Source organism: Anabrus simplex, chromosome 3, assembly GCF_040414725.1.
Source record: "Anabrus simplex isolate iqAnaSimp1 chromosome 3, ASM4041472v1, whole genome shotgun sequence".
Taxonomy (NCBI): Eukaryota; Metazoa; Arthropoda; class Insecta; order Orthoptera; family Tettigoniidae; genus Anabrus; species Anabrus simplex.
In genome coordinates, this window is record NC_090267.1 from 505007317 (window position 1) to 505025483 (window position 18167).

General features: G+C 37.8%; 1 protein-coding gene across 1 annotated transcript in view; it reads right to left on the reverse strand.

The window, feature by feature from the left end:
• Window positions 1–6090: 6090 nt before the first annotated feature.
• Window positions 6091–18167, reverse strand: part of Spt20 — a 338912-nt gene continuing 326835 nt past the window's right edge. Inside the window, exon 17 of the mRNA XM_067143670.2 lies at window positions 6091–7226. Coding sequence (XP_066999771.2) covers window positions 7086–7226 — 141 coding nt within the window. The 3' untranslated portion in view covers window positions 6091–7085. The remainder of the gene's footprint in view (window positions 7227–18167) is intronic.

Sequence of the window (18167 nt, forward strand, 5' to 3'; positions counted from 1 at the left end):
TCACATCACAGGGCTTGACCAGGACAACACAAATGCATTACACTCAACAGCGAGTACTGTGGCAGCTAGTCAAATTAATAAATTCTGCATTAAGAAACACAAGTTTAAAAACCAAAAGAAATGCAATTACTCAGAAATGAGCTTCCAGTAACCATGGGTTCCTTATATCAAAATACTTGGGCAACATCATTGAACCACCTTTCAAAGATTGTCGGTAGAGTTCACTTCCACCCTACTGTTACAAGATCTTTTTTCTCTTACCTGATGATATTTTCTCCGCTCCGATTTGGTGCTCCTTATACTACGCGACGATACGAACTGTCTGCTTGCCAACATGTCTTACTACTGCTGAGACTGTAGCCTCTCCTTGCGCATCCACCGTGACGTCATCGGCCTCTAGTAAGTTCTAGATAGCGCTCCCCTGCCATATATATACTCCCCGTTTATTTCTTTCGCCGATCAGCTGTGATTCAACTTTGTAATAGGCAGTGGGAGCTGGACCTCTGGACACGGCTGGACCGTGTCAATTTTAACTTACTTCGTACTTCAAAACTGACTGGGTGAGCAGATACTTTTTATTACTATCTCATTTTCATAAAAGGCCTTATTTTCTTGGCTTGTGCTTTGCCACAGGTGTGCATTCGAAGTTTTAGTCCCTTCAGGACTTATCATAGCCTTGGTGCACTTAAATTTGCAATTAAGACATTATTATTTGGAATGTGGTGGCCAAAGTGCTCCAGATTGGCAATATAATAGTGCTCCCTGAACTTCACGTGTGGTGTGGTGAACTTCGTTTTGCGTCATTTCGTGTTGGGGACTCGGCAGCCTGATTCCTGCTCGATTTCCCATCCCTTTGTGGTTGTTGTTACTTCCTTATTTTTCTTTTTCTTTTCTTGCTTTTGTCCTTACTTCCTGCTTTCCTCCACCCCCCACCCCCCGGTCCCCTTTCCCTTGTTAGTACAACTTAATCTGATTGTATGAGAAACACTGGTATTTTCTGGTCTGCTAAAACTGTTGTATGTCTCTTGTTTACATTTCGAACTTTCTAGTAATTGCCCCTTCCCAGTGAGTGTGCTAATGCTTTGCAGGACAAGATGTTATGCTACCTGTTCGCTCGTTAGTCTACGGAATGTTTCGTACTACTTATAAGAGATTGATTATCTATTTTAAAAATTTTTCTAGGTGTGTTGAGGTTGTAAATTTCATGTCCAAGTCTATTACAATAATAATAATAATAAGAAGAAGAATTCGCGTGGTTCTTCCTTTCACAATCTGTATTTACCAAAGATAAGGGTGATACCAAGAGTAGTTCCTCCTTTATTGTATCTGTAAATATCTTGTGTCAAAAAAAAAAAAAAAAAAAAAAAAAAAAAAAAAAAAAACCTAACTGACTTCCATGGTTCCCTTTGTTCTCGTTTTGATGTGTGATGTTAATAGACATTAGATGTTTACACCAAAGATAATAAGAAGCAACTGTGTAATTCTGCTTTTTCTCGTACCTGGATGTATCTGCGATAGATATAATTGCTTGAATGATTTGCATTAAACCTCAAGAGGTTTTATTTATCCATTTTTATGTAAATATTTGTCATCTCCTTTGAACTGTTACAATATATCTGTTATTGAAACCTGTTCTTTGGGCAGTTCTCTATATATGTTCCCTTCCTTATCGTATTCTTTCTGTACTTACCGCGGAATTCTCTTGGGTTATGGCCCGAAAATTTATTGTACGATGCATCGCTAGTGTTTAGGGAACTGGTTTGCGCTGCTTGTGGAAACTTGAACTGAGCAGAATTCTTATACTACACGCTTCCCTGCGTTCTGCTGCTCGATGCTCCATCAAGGTTGAGTCATTCGCTTCCTGCTTGTTGAAGAGCTGTTGTTTATCTTTCGCCAAGAATCGCTAGTACTTGACAATAACACTATTCTATCGAACTCTGATTATTGAGACATAACTTATACCTTTCGACCGTCACACTACATACACATAAAGGATGTATCTGATCATCCCTTCATGTGCAGAACACATAGCTCAGGAAGGACAACTGCAAGTACAGTATGCATGTTCCCCATGACATCTTCCTTGAAAGAGTGACAGGCCTGTGCATCACATGTGCCTGTCATGTCCATGGGAAGCACTGTAAGAGGGAGACTAGAGAGCTGTAACTGAAATATGCTTGTTTGCTTAGGACATGCTAGACAAAATGAAGCCACAGTGATGCGAATATGGAGTTGGTGGGTCAAGAAGACAGGAAAAGTACCAACAGCCCACACCACTAAACCTTATGCTCATGGCTATTACAGACGTTTTGTAAACACTAACACTTGCTTACACATGCTTCAAATCATTAGAACACTAGGGCAATGTGCCAAGGCAACCTCTGACTGCAAACCACAGGCTTTAGTGACTGGAATGTTGCCAAGAACAGATGTATCTGGTGGTACAATGGCAAGAGACAGAGCTATTCCAGCAATTGTCATCAACCATACCATAAAAGGAGGAGAAAGTCATATTAATCCATACCGACCAATTAAACAATTAAAGTTAACAGTTGATCTGCCAGTCAGTACTACTTATTACAATAATATGCATGTATGTTTCTTCCTCTTTTATATCAACATCATATAAATATTAATTAACAGTAACATAGACATTAATAAATCACAAGCATTTTATATATCCCTGAATTTTCAAATTTAAAAATTAAAATCTAAAAATAATAATAATGATAAAACTAACTTAGGATATTGTATGAGTCCTTTAATATCCTATTTTAAATAATGATTTTTATTTTTTTTTATGTTTAAAATTTTTATTTTAAAATGTTTATAATGCAGGGTCGTATAAAATCTTAATGTCAATGTTATGTTACTTTTAATATTTATATAAAGTTCATCTAATAAGGAGAGCTTACCAGCGTGTCTCCACCGACTTGACCCATTTTCAGTATACATGCAGGCCATGATGAGAACTTTCACTCGCTCAATTTGCAAGGCACAACAACAACACAATTTTAATGCTGTTTTTTAATATAGCTCACAACAAACACATAGCGCAATGAGCTAGCTCATGGTTCACAGGTCAGATCTTGCCTCCATAGTATTCTTCACAGGCCCACAGTGTTTTCCACTCCTACTATAAATGACAAGACAATTAATATACTGATGAAGGTGTGTGAAAACGATTTTGTGAATGGTTTAGTCACAATCCTTCATCCGAACATTAAATAAAAATGGCTCAAATATTCATAATCACGAGCTATAACTGTACCTGTAACCATCAACATTTAAAAATAAGGTACTCATATTTTCAATACATAACAAACATCTGGCTTCCCAGAGAGAAGCTGGTGGTAATATGCACACAGTCAACCAATACTGTTACACACATTTTTAATGTGCTTATAAACAAAATAACATAAAAACTAAACGTTAAAACAAACGCACGAAAACACTATGGAGGTGAGATTTTATCCATGTTCCTGGTCTTGTGAAACACTCTTGAAATACAAATTCCATTTTCTTGGAATTGGTTGGGAGTTGTGCCTTGCAGGTTTAACCAGTGAACGATCAAATCAGTGGAGGAACATAGGCACAGTCTCCTTAAAGATTTAAGAGAGAGGCTCAGAATGAACAGCCTCAGTGAAAGGATAGATCAGTCACATTTGAGATGGTTTGGGTACTTGCAGAGAAGGCAAGTGTTTGAAAGTAAAGTGAAAGGCACAAACCTAGAAAGATGGTTGGAGCAGGTAAAGGCAGCTCTAGGAAGAAGGTGAAAGAGGTGAAACAGCAGAGGTAGAAAGACAGAAGCAGAACACAACCCAATCCAAACTTACCTGAAGAAGGGAAAGAAGACAGATGCCATTAATCTAAAAAATTACAGAAGGTGAAAACACGTATATATAATATTGTAATAAAAATAAGAGGTACTGACTAGCATTACGGTATAGAGGCAGTTGTTATTCTTCATTTCCTGGGGTTATTTACAAGAGGTTAAGGTATGTAACATCTAACAATAGAAAATTTCTGAATGGCTACCATGTTCCATATCATCCCTTGCCATTTTCACATCTGTCGACTATGAAGCAAGTTCCAGTCATCCCATACCTACAGCAATCTGGACCACATGGACTGATATATCCGAGAACAGATCCACCATCTCTTTCGTTCTGCATAACAGCAGTTGTTGTCACACATGGTGGTTTCACAGGATAACGATTTCTGTACATTCCACATGCTGAACCAAGCTGTATGTTCACTTCCCCTTCAGGTCTCTGTATAAAAAATATGACTTTGACTGCTCTGATCTTTCAGAGTGTTGCCATATTAACAATGACTGGTAGAGTAATTAAGAGCCAAGTTATCTTAAGGTTACTTGGAGTCTGAATATACGATCCAACTATGCTATGCAAAATGTTCCTCTCCATTTTTCATTTATCATTCCTTTATGGACATAGTACAAACACTAAGAGAAAACTAATAGTGTATTAAGTTACTATGGCAAGGAAATAAACCAAGTAACTTTTGCTCTTGAGTCATCTCACAACACAGCTTACAGGAGATACCAACAGCATGTTCATAAAAGAAATTGTCAAGTGGGACAAACCGAGTAACAGCACAGATACAGTTGCTGTAAAAAGATTCTTATTCTGTTCCCTATTTTCAAATTTACATTACTTGCTCCATGTAAACAATCTTTGTACATCGAAGTGCATTTGTCCTAGTCTGATAAGTTATTATTACAGCCCTTCTGATTTTCCCAACCTTAAAGATCTGATATACACTGACTGACAGAGCAAATGCAACACCAAGAAGGAGTGGTCAGAACTTTATGCCAATTGCAGGGTAGACTGACGTCACTGAGGTATGCTCATGATGTGAAATGCGCCGCTGTGCTGCGCACGTAGCGAACGATAAATGGGACACGGCGTTGGCGAATGGCCCACTTCGTACCGTGATTTCTCAGCCGACAGTCATTGTAGAACGTGTTGTCGTGTGCCACAGGACACGTGTATAGCTAAGAATGCCAGGCCGCCGTCAATGGAGGCATTTCCAGCAGACAGACGACTTTACGAGGGGTATGGTGATCAGGCTGAGAAGGGCAGGTTGGTCGCTTCGTCAAATCGCAGCCGATACCCATAGGGATGTGTCCACGGTGCAGCGCCTGTGGCGAAGATGGTTGGCGCAGGGACATGTGGCACGTGCGAGGGGTCCAGGCGCAGCCCGAGTGACGTCAGCACGCGAGGATCGGCTCATCCGCCGCCAAGCGGTGGCAGCCCCGCACGCCACGTCAACCGCCATTCTTCAGCATGTGCAAGACACCCTGGCTGTTCCAATATCGACCAGAACAATTTCCCTTCCATTGGTTGAAGGAGGCCTGCACTTCCGGCGTCCGCTCAGAAGACTACCATTGACTCCACAGCATAGACGTGCACGCCTGGCATGGTGCCGGGCTAGAGCGACTTGGATGAGGGAATGGCGGAAGTCACGCTTCTGTTCTGTCAGTGATAGTCACCGCAGACGAGTGTGGCGTCGGCGTGGAGAAAGGTCAAATCGGGCCGTAACTGTGGAGCGCCCTACCACTAGACAACGCGGCATCATGGTTTGGGGCGCTATTGCGTATGATTCCACGTCACCTCTAGTGCGTATTCAAGGCACGTTAAATGCCCACCGCTACGTGCAGCATGTGCTGCGGCCGGTGGCACTCCCGTACCTTCAGGGGCTGCCCAATGCTCTGTTTCAGCAGGATAATGCCTGCCCACACACTGCTCGCATCTCCCAACAGGCTCTACGAGGTGTACAGATGCTTCCGTGGCCAGCGTACTCTCCGGATCTCTCACCAATCGAACACGTGTGGGATCTCATTGGACGCCGTTTGCAAACTCTGCCCCAGCCTCGTACGGACGACCAACTGTGGCAAATGGTTGACAGAGAATGGAGAACCATCCCTCAGGACACCATCCGCACTCTTATTGACTCTGTACCTCGACGTGTTTCTGCGTGCATCGCCGCTCGCGGCGGTCCTACATCCTACTGAGTCGATGCCGTGCGCATTGTGTAACCTGCATATTGGTTTGAAATAAACATCAATTATTCTTCCGAGCCGTCTCTGTTTTTTCCCCAACTTTCATCCCTTTCGAACCACTCCTCCTTGGTGTTGCATTGTCACTGTCAGTCAGTGTAAAATGTTTTCCGTCCACTATTTAAGCAACCAAAAGTAGTGAAAATAGTTCTACCCTTTCTTTAAATGCAAACCAAGAGTTAGCAAGGAATAATTGTGAAAACTCACAGACCCAAACCCAGATGGTAATAAATCTTTCTGAATCTCACTGTAATACAATTCTTGTATGATGCTCACTTTCATGCTATTTACATCCAATAAAATGAAGGTAAAAAGAAAAGTCAGTACACTTAATATTTAAAACCTTTAAAACACCCTAGACTGCACTGAAAGTTTAGAAGTTTCTTTTAGAGTACACAGAACCAATATAAGATGGAGTAATTTGAAGATCACTGGCTTTAAGGTATGCAAAAAACACACATCTATTTGACAATATAAACCACCCATGTCTAAATCAACTGCATTTTGTTTTTGAAGTTGATGATCTTCACATTAAGAAGAAAAATATTTTTAAAATCAAAATATAATATATAAACAAATTAAAAATGAGTAATAGGAACTTGCATTTCTACTTATATCAACTGTTGATGAGTTAGGGAAGGATAAGAAACAAAATACATGTTTCACAAAAATTGCCACCGGTCACATGTATTTTTGAACTGTGTTTATAAAACAAATAAAGCTATGGATGTGCTTTCCAAGATGAGATCTAATTAAGAATAAGCATGTACTTGGTGGACTCATTACATATACTCTTGAATGGATGGGGGAGTTCTTCAGTACTTAGCTGCAAATTGCTGGCAGTTACAACCCCCTCTAAGATGCTCACATATTGTATTGCACATCTCAACTGACTGCAGGAACTGAGGCAGCACATACACACACTCAGAACCATTTTAGGAAGGCACCACATACCAGAAGTCTCTCAGCCATTTCATAACAAGCAGACTACGTCAGTCGGTCGCTATTTGTTAGGATCTGCAGCGTTGGACCTCCGCCGGTGTTTACTCGCTACGGCTGCAGGGGATACCGTGGGTTTCTGCTGTGGCGGCTGCCCGAGGGATTGTTGCAATTGCAGGTGTTGTTTCTGGAGAGCAAACTGCAGCTACAAACATATTTCATATAATTCTCTGCCAGCAGGTCAAACAATTTCTTTCATATTGCATACAAAAGAAGGGTAGAAGCAGTAAAAGCAGAGAGAAACTAGGAGAAATAATAATAATAATAATAATAATAATAATAATAATAATAATAATAATAATAATAATAATAATAATAATAATAATAACAACAACAACAACAACAATTAACAGGAACCACTTCTTAATGTAAGATTGCAGCATATATTCTCAATATATGTGGCCTAAAGTAACAGGAGCTTTGGAGAAGTAGATTTTCAAACTAAATTTGTGACATGTTGGAAACCTCTCTGATTTATCTGTGCAGTAGGACGATCTACCCTAAAGGTGAAAGCTTTGAGTAATGGGGGGAATAAAACTAAAATAAACAGTGCAATTTCATAACTGTGTAGTACCATTTCAATTACAAAGTTTGTTCAAATTACCCACCTTCTTGTTTCACACAAAGCACTACACACCTCATAATGTTTGCTTGCACATTGACAGCATCACGGGTGTGACATTTTAATTTGCTGACTTAATCCTTCCCACAAGATCACTCTTGTTATCAGAAAATATTGCATAAATTATGTCACATACATACACAGCTTCAAAGAAAAGAAATCCGTATCTTCGACCTTCGCCATACACTAACAGCATATCGTTACTATGACAAACATGCAACAGGAACATTTAGTAATGTTCTACTGTGAACGTCAACAACGAATACCCCTCCCTTTATATAATACACAATGCTTTTGAATTGTAGAAAGACCCATCTTCTTTCAACATGTACCTGCAGTATTCATATTTAGCTACAGCAGACTCTCCTGTTGCACATGTAGAGAGGTTGCCGTCACATTGGGAGTACGGGCTGAAAATCTACTTCTCCAAACCTACAATTATTTTAGGCCACCCAACTTATTGACCGATTGGAATACCTTATTCATATGGTGGAAATGAGGATGAGGATGATGATTATGATTATGATGATGATGATGCTTGTTGTTTAAAGGGGCCTAACACCTAGGTCATCGGCATCGGCCCATAATGGTACGAAATAAGACGAAATGTAATGACAATTTAAAAGTCCAAAATCCTCCACTGACCAGAATTCAAAACATGATGACGAAGAATGAATGGATGGATATGAATTTAAAACAATCAGTGAATCCGACCGTCAATGCCCCACATTCCCAGAAACTAGTGTTAAACAATAGCATTACTGACCAAGGGACTGCTTCTAAAGCACAATCCTGAATCAATGATGCTTGTAGTCTAAAGGGATCCACAAGGGGTCATCGGCACCTCATAATGGTACTTATCGCTAGGAAAGCAGAACCATGGTATTGGTCATGATGCAGTACTAATTAAAAGTAGCGTAGACTCGAGGTATTCCACACATTATGGTATTACTCACGGTAATGTAATACGCACATGTAATGCAGATCTATGGTGTTTCTCACATTGCGGCACCATTTACAGGCAACACAAACCTATGGTGTTCCTCACATAGGTGCACTAATCACAGGGACTTGTACTATCCTGTGGTGTTCCTCACATAGTGGGTACTAATCATGGGCAAGGCAGACCCATGGTGTCACTCATATAGTGATACTAATCACAGGTACTGTAAAACTCACCCTGATTCACACAGTGTTGCTACTAATCACAAACCTATTGTGTACCTAACATAGTGGTACTAAGTGCAAGTAAAGGCGACCCATGGTGTTCCCCGTGTGGTGGTACCAATTACAAGTAGTCTCAAGGTTCTAATTCGATCATCCCTTGGTCGCCCCTTTTAGTCGTCTCTTATGACAGGCAGAGGATATCATTGGTGTATTCTTCGCCTGTGTCCCCCACCCACAGCAAGATTTACTGAAGAGCAATGATGTCATGTATTGTTACGTCATTAGGAAAAATAGCAGGATACAAAGTGGAGGTATATGCGGCAAACAGAAGATGACCATATTTTTTATTTCAAGATAAGCTAGATGAGGCCCTTATATCATCCACAGAAGCTTTTGAACCGAATACTGAAAGGCATTACAATCAATAATGAAATATGTATGTATGTACGCATGCATTCTGACAATGAAGACTGGAGTGCAGGGCAGGCTGGCAAGGGGACAACAATGGTGGTTCAGCACCGGCAATAGGTGTGGACCAGCAGTGAGCAAAACAATACCGCCGGTACTCTGTTGAGGCTCGCGAGAAGGAAGATCCTTAAAAGAAGCTGGTTAACAATGAAGAATGCACCCGAAATGATCTGGTAATGGAAATTTCGAGAATCTTCCATGGACTTGTACAAAGTCACTACCAAAGGATATTGAATAAGTGGGCCTTGAATACCATGGTATTGAATAGGTGGACCTTTCGCTACCCTTTGATAGTGATCAATTGTCAATACGGACCATAATAAAATTCGTTAAGTTATGACTTATACAAAGAGCACAGCTGCTAAAGCACAGAGTCAATCGTGAGTGAGTCATGAGGTGGTCGTGAGTTCTGACGAGTCACTGGAGTCGGTTTGTCATCAAGTACTCTAGTGAATCAAAGCGAGAAGCTGTGAAGTGAACTGTTCTTGAATGACACTGCCCTGGAGAAGCCGTGTTGGAGAGCAAAAGTTTGATGCTCCATAGGACTGTGTGCATGATTACATCTGTGAGAAAAAAAAGCTGTGTCAAATGGAAAACTCAAACGCAAGTGAACTTACTTCTGTAAATATTATTTGAATGAATTCTGTCAATAGTAAAACACGCACTGAGTAAGTGGCTCGTAGCTATCAGCTTGCATTCACGAGATAGTGAATTTGAACCTTGGTGTTGGCAGTCCCAACGATGGTTTCCCATGGTTTCCCATTTTCACATCAGGCAAATGATGGGCCTGTAATTAAGGCCACGGTCATCACTTCCTTCCCATTCTTAGCCCATCATTGTCAAAAGACCTATCTGTGTCAGTGCAACGTAAAACAAATTGTAAAAATAAAAATGTAAAACACACTACCGCTCTGTGCAGTAATTTTAGTTTAAGGATTCTGCTAACCTGACATGGTATGTATGTATGTATGTCAATACCACCTTCTTCTCCATTAGTCCTATTGCAGAATTTATTTAAGTTGGTGACATAAAAGGAATTATTAATTAACTTCAGCTATGATATTAATATCTAGCGAGTCATTGAGTAATATTGTATATATATTACGCAGAGGCAGTATCTGTTTAATGGAAGCGTATATTAGTTAGCAACATAATTCTATTTCCAATTCTGATCAAATCCAAAAATATTGAGGTGTATACATATGTACGGCAGGTTTAGCTGTTATAGGAAAAGAATAAGAAGTGTGTAAGTACGAATGAGTTTAGCAAAGATGCAGATTGCCATCTTGTTGAAGTCTTCTCTCTTGAATCGCCTCACACAGGATATACAACTTTTTTTTTTTTCTAAATAATTAGCCATCTTTGATCAAAACACGTTTAAAGATAAAAATTTCATAATGTTCCGAATTGAAATGTATCACAATGAAATTGAAATAATAAATAAGGTAGTTCAACCTATTCAATACAAATAAATAAAAAATGTAGTGTTACATTCCTATTTAATTATATGTGGAAGCGGTACCGGTTTCAACCCCAATTCGGGTCATCATCAGCCGAATAAAACGCAAAAAACAATGTATAGGTAAGAAAGAAATTAAAGATCAAGTCTCCACAAAAACAGTTGAAGAGGCAAAATAAAACAATGGGGACAGGCACTGTAAAATTCAGAAGAAGTAGAAGGCAAGTCACTTAAAAGAAGCAAGGCGCAATCTTCTGAACAGCAGCATAGCGCACGCAAAGTTTGGCATTGTCTCATAATGTTTACGAGAAGCGGAGAACAGTTAAATGTGCCAGCTTGCATACACTATCAGGCGCGAAGTCACAACACAATCCAACAAATGTGAAGATCCAAAATCGTGCAGAAGCCGAAGACGAGTAGCTCAATTGAAGTAAATTACCAGCTCCCGAAGATCAGTGCGACATATTCAACGTCAGGCACTGTGCTTTCAAATGCTGACTGAACTTGATGAATAGCTTAATGATCCAGTATTTGTTTCGGTCGGGAAAATGTACATATAAATATATACATACATATAATACAATTCAAAATAATTGAAATATGTAACTAGGATCTAGTAGATTTTTAGAACAGTTGACGTAAAAAACAATTGTGAAGAGAAAAATGGTAAAAAGCGCAATACCGGAAACAAATAAAAAACGTATATGCACAGTGCGCTATTTCTTGAAGATAAAAATTCAGATCGTAATTGCAGTCAAAGTCAGCGCAAGGCATGAGTTTAAATTTCAATGTGAAGACCCAAAATGCAGGTGGCAATATAGTATATAAGTACACAGTTCAATTTGGAAAGTAGGTTTTTAAAATTTTTAAAAATTTTTTTAGAGGAGAGGTGAAAAGAAAAGTTGGGATGAGTTAATAAAGGAGAGGATTAGTAGATAAGAGAAGATTAAAAGGATTTGAAGTTAAAAGATAATGGGAAAGGATAAGATAGGGAAATAAAGGAGGGGTAGTTTAGGGTGGGTTAGGAGGGTGGGTTATTGGAGGTAGAAAATGCGGGTAGGAACTTTGTAAGGCATGGAAAATTGAATTCGGGTTTAGAAATTTAGAATTTTTGAGAAGAAGAATTAGGAAGTCAAATAGGATATTGGGTTTTTCAGAAATGTCGTTTAAATTGAAATTAGGGTTGAAGTATTGGTCAAGGTGAATAAAACAATTTTCAGCAGTGTTTAGGAGGGGGCCTTTGTTAACGATTTTAAGTATTTTTATATCTTCTTCAATATTAGTGAAATTTTGCTTGGAGTCTTGTATGTGTTGTCCTATAGTGGAGCATCTGTTGTATTTAATGGCGTTGATATTTTCGGAGTGTCTGATGTTGAAGTTGCAGCCAGTTTGTCCGATGTACAAGGAGCTGCAGTTGTTACATTTGAATATGTATACTCCAGATTTAGAAAAAGCATTAGATTTATTTAGTGATTTAGAGTTGTGTAATATATGTAATATATGTTATTGGTTTTAAAAGAAATGTTCATGTTGTGTTTTTTAAGAACATTAGTTATTTTATAAGCATCTTGAGTGAAAGTGAAAGTAGAAAATGCAGTGGGTTTGGTTTTGTCTTTTGATAACGTAGTTTTAGGACGATGTTTGAATTAGTTGATGATACGGTTTACGAAAGAGTTGTTAAAGCCATTAAATTTAGCGAGATTACGGATGGTGTTCAATTCGTTATTTAAATCTTTTTTAGACATAGGGGTGTTGAAGACACGAAAAATTAGGCTGTTATAAGTAGCACGTTTATGTGCTTGAGGGTGTGAAGAATCTTGCCATATTGTGGTTGCTGTTTGGGTTGGTTTTCTGAAAATTTTGTAAGTTAAAGAAGAAGGATGTCTAGTTATAGTTAAGTCTAGAAAATTAAGAGTTTTGTTGTGTTCTGATTCAAGGGTGAATTTAATGTTAGAGTCAATGTTGTTGAGAAGAAGAAGAAGTGTAGAGGCTGCGATGGTTGATTCTTCATTTAAGATTATTAATGTGTCATCAACATATCTGGCCCAAAAGAGGATATTAGAGAAATTATTATTATTATTATTATTAATTTTTGTGTTTTCTAAGAAGTCGAGGTATATTTCAGCTAGAATGCCTGAAGCTGGTGAGCCCATAGCTAAACTATCTTGTTGGTAAATAATGTTATCAAAGGTGAAATAATTATTGTTGAGAACCAATTTTAAGATAGACATAAGTCTTGAATTTCTAGTTTACTCAGATTACTGAATTTGTTTAAGTTGTTGTTTATTAGGGGAATAATTTGGAAATTGGAATACTAGGATACATGTTTACGATGCCAAAAGAATGGAAAGAAAAAATTCGGTTGGATGTCAAAGTTCTTTAATTTGTCGATTAATTCAGAAGTGTTTTTGATAGATTTGCTGGAGAAAAATCGGTAATTTTTTAGTAAAAATATTTGGATGAATTTAGAAGTATTATATAAGGGACTGGGTCTGTAATTCATTATTGGGCAGATGGGAATGTTAGTTTTATGAATTTTTGGAAGGGCTTTGGCAGTGGGTAGGCCTGGGTTCATGTTTATTAATTTAGTTTTTTCTTGATCTGTGAGGAGAAAGGAGGTGTTTTTTAAGGTTTGTTTGAGCAGGCGTTGGATTTTAGTGGTTGGGACTTATTTTGCTATAGAAAAAAGAAGAGTCATTGAAGAAATCTTTAGTTTTAGCTATGTAGTCAGTTTTTTCCATTATGACAGTGGTGTTGCCTTTATCAGATTTGGTAGCGATGATATTATTGTCATTAATTAAATTATTAATATTATTGTTTTTATTATTATGATTTAGAGAAGTGTTTTTGTTATTATTAATGAAGATTTTTTCAAGTTTTCTTTTTACTTCGTATTTGGTTTCATCTTGTTCTTCTGTTGGCATTTTGTTAATGGCTATTTCAGATTCAATTATTAAATTGGTGGCTATATTGAAAGTGTTGAGGTTGGGCCAATTGTGTTTCAGGCCCTTAGAAAGAATTAAGTTTTCATCATCACTCAGAGATTTTTAGATAAATTGACAATGGGAGGATGGAATTGTTCAATGGTTTTGGAGGGTGTGTTAATGTTCTTAATGTGATATTTATGTGAAGAAGAGTTGTTCTTTAAAATGTTGAGTTTTTTCTCAAGGGTTTGTTGCTTAACTGACAATTCATGAAACAATTTATTATCAACTTGAGTTAGGAAGAGGTTCCATTGTGCACTTGGGAGAAGATTAGCATTTTCTAGGTGTGTTTCATATAATCTGTTATTTAAAAATGTTTTTTTCTGATATAAGAAACAAATTTCGTTTTTCAGCCAAATTTTGTTGGTTATTCTTTGGGTTTTTAACGTGTGAGGAGAAGAATGGGTTTTTCTGACACAACTTTGAAGAAATTTAGGGGTAAGGTTATAGGAAATGCATTGTTTTAGGAAGTCGATAGCTTTTCCTAATTTAGCGATCTTGATCTTTAGGCCCATGTAAGAGAAGGCTTTATGTTTAGCTTGGTTAGCTTGTGCATTTAAAGATAAAAATTTCATAATGTTCCGTATTGAAATGTATCACAATGAAATTCAAATAATAAATAAGGTAGTTCAACCTATTCAATACAAATAAATACGAAATGTAGTGTTACATTCCTATTTAATTATAAGTGGAAGGGGTACCGGTTTCGACCCCAATCTGGGTTACGTGTGCTATGCTGCTGTTCAGAAGATTGTGACTTGCTTCTTTTAAGTGACTTACCTTCTACTTCTTCTGAATTTTACAGTGCCTATCCCCGTTGTTTTATTTTGCCTCTTCAAGTGTTTTTGTGGGGACTTTATCTTTAATTTCTTTCTTACCTATGCACTGTTTTGTGCGTTTCATTCGGCTGACGATGACAAATTAAAGAACTTTGACATCCAACCAAATTTTTTCTCTCCATTCTTTTCCGTATTGAAAGTATTAACGTTAAAAATTAAATAATTGAAGTTCAACCTATTCAATACATAAAAGAAAGAAATGTAGTAATTACATTCTTATTTAATAGTAACTATAAATGGGACCGGTTTCGACCCTAGTCCAGGTCATCGTCAGCCGTAAAAACATGTAGAAATTGTGAGTCACTTAAAAGAAAATAGTACGTAATATTAAGAATGGTAGTATGGCACACGCAATGATAGGCGAAATCACACAATGTGAATGTGCCGCGCTGATCACCGGGAACTGGCGGTTTGTTTCTACAAATCTATTCGTCTGCGACTTCAAGTTATTTATGATCTTCATATATTATTTAATAGTGTTGTGACTTTGTGCCTGACAGAGTGTGAAACTGACCCATTTGACCGTTCTCCAATATTCATAAACATTGTGTGATTTCGCCTATCATTGCGTGTGCCATACTACCATTCTTAATATTACGTACTATTTTCTTTTAAGTGACTCACAATTTCTACATGTTTTTACGGCTGACGATGACCTGGACTAGGGTCGAAACCGGTCCCATTTATAGTTACTATTAAATAAGAATGTAATTACTACATTTCTTTCTTTTATGTATTGAATAGGTTGACCTTCAATTATTTAATTTTTAACTTCCCAATATAGTCGCAGTTTTCCCGGTTGCACAATCCTTACGGCTAGGCCATATTTACAGACTCTTACCCAAATGGAAATTTATACAAAAATATAATGATGCATATATGCAATATTCCCTAACTACACATTCTTCTTATAATATTACGTTTTTACATTCTAAATCCTTTCCTGTGGTTCCAAAGCCCAGAAGCCATTGGACCCGCGCACGAAATCCCGCAGTGCCAAGAAGGCTGATCCCCATATAACAAACAAACACTTCTGGATAATGGCCATCACTTGTGCATGATACATACTCCTCACTAACACAACCTGGAAAAATCCAACCCACATCCTTGCATGTGCTATCTACAAAATGTCAGGTTATACATTTAGGCATCTTTCTATTTCTGCCTATGTGGTTTTTTCCTGACCCTTACTACCCGATTACACCACTATTGATACCCACCACCACATCTGGCCTGGTAACATGCTGAGCATGGGGACAGGCAGATACTCCTGTAGTATCACTTCCCACTCTACCCAGCTCTCTTTTCTTCTTAGAAACTAATAGCATGTCGGAGGCCATGTAGATTGAGTCGATGGTCACGGCAGGGGAGCGAGCTACGCCCCCCCCCCCCCGTAAAAAAAAACCAAAAAAAAACGGCGAGTCATTCTCATTCTGATACTTATTCTGAGTCTGACTCTGATGCTGATTCTGTGTGTTTCTCATTTGTACCGGTCTGCGGGAGCTACGTATTTGCGCAGTTTGCTATGCGATCTGCTATTATTCGTGAGTATCTGTTACGGCGTGAACATGGTATAATCATGACGACTTACCGGCTTTGCAGTGGACTTTCTGTAAAAGAAAGCGTTTGTTTGTAACTTGTCAGCCGAGTATGCAGCTTCAGTTGATGGAGAAGTTTGCTGTTTGCTTGCCTCCGGACATGTAACGCTTTCTGTCCAGCCGGCAATTGGAAAGGATTCAAGACGTCGACGAAGAAGTGTAAATAAGGTTAGGGATGCTCTTCGTAAAGAAGGTTGCATCCATATGTAGAGAAATAGTCGTCGTACTTTTCTCTACCAGATTAGGATTCACGGTAACAGTGGAGTGCAGTGGGGCTCTTACCTGGAGGTATGTTAAAAGTATAATGATGTTTTATTTTTTATTGGTTTGTAATTTGCCTTTGTAGACGGCAAACACGAGTTGGTCTCGTTGAATGATATTTTATTTTATTGGTGATTTTAATAGTTTGTAATTTGCCTTTGTAGACGGCAAACACGAGTTGGTCTCGTTAAATGATATTTTATTTTTTATTGGTGATTTTAGTGGTTTGTAATTTGCCTTTGTAGACGGCAAACACGAGTTGGTCTCGTTAAATGATATGTTATTTTTTTATTGGTGATTTTAGTGGTTTGTAATTTGCCTTTGTAGACGGCAAACATGAGTTGGTCTCGTTAAATGATATTTTATTTTTATTGGTGATTTTAGTGGTTTGTAACTTGCATTTGTAGACGGGCCACACGAGTTGGTCTCATTAAATGATATTTTATTTTATTGGTGATTTTAATAGTTTGTCATTTGCCTTTGTAGACGGCAAACATGAGTTGGTCTTGTTAAATGATATTTTATTTTTTATTGGTGATTTTAGTGGTTTGTAATTTGCCTTTGTAGACGGCAAACACGAGTTGGTCTCGTTAAATGATATTTTATTTTATTGGTGATTTTAATAGTTTGTAATTTGCCTTTGTAGACGGCAAACACGAGTTGGTCTCGTTAAATGATATTTTATTTTTTATTGGTGATTTTAGTGGTTTGTAATTTGCATTTGTAGACGGCAAACATGAGTTGGTCTCGTTAAATGATATTTTATTTTTATTGGTGATTTTACTGGTTTGTAATTTGCCTTTGTAGACGGCAAACATGAGTTGGTCTCGTTAAATGATATTTTATTTTTATTGGTGATTTTAGTGGTTTGTAATTTGCCTTTGTAGACGGCAAACACGAGTTGGTCTCGTTAAATGATATTTTATTTTATTGGTGATTTTAGTGGTTTGTAATTTGCCTTTGTAGACGGCAAACACGAGTTGGTCTCGTTAAATGATATTTTATTTTATTGGTGATTTTAGTGGTTTGTAATTTGCCTTTGTAGACGGCAAACACGAGTTGGTCTCGTTAAATGATATTTTATTTTATTGGTGATTTTAGTGGTTTGTAATTGGCCTTTGTAAACGACAAACGAGTAAATCTCGTGAAGATATGATTTTGTTGGGTAGTATTGTGTATATTTGCTCTATATAAACGATAGCACTAAGTGGGTTGCATAAGTGTTGATTTTTGTTGGTGTTTGTCACATATTAGTTCTTATTCTGGGAGTAAAGTCATAGAATCCTACTTAAAGTGAGTCTTTTGTCAGTGGAGTATGGCTGAACCTGGTATGTTACCCAAATTTAATTTCAGGGGTTATATAGCAACAGGTAAGGTTATAAAGTAAGTCTGGAGCCTCGTCAGCCTGATGACCGTCGCCTTGGGAGAGGGAGTGGCTCGTTGCTCTACATAATTAAATAATCCTGCAATTGTTTTGCAGATGGCGCCCATTATCCTTGTTATTTACACTTGTTTGAGTCAATGTTTGTCTGTTCAGTATTTCAATAGCTTGCAGTAGTTACACATTCTAGCTGAAATATACCTCGACTTCTTAGAAAACACAAAAATTAATAATAATAATAATAATAATAATAATAATAATAATAATAATAATAATAATAATAATAATAATCCACAGGAAAAACTAC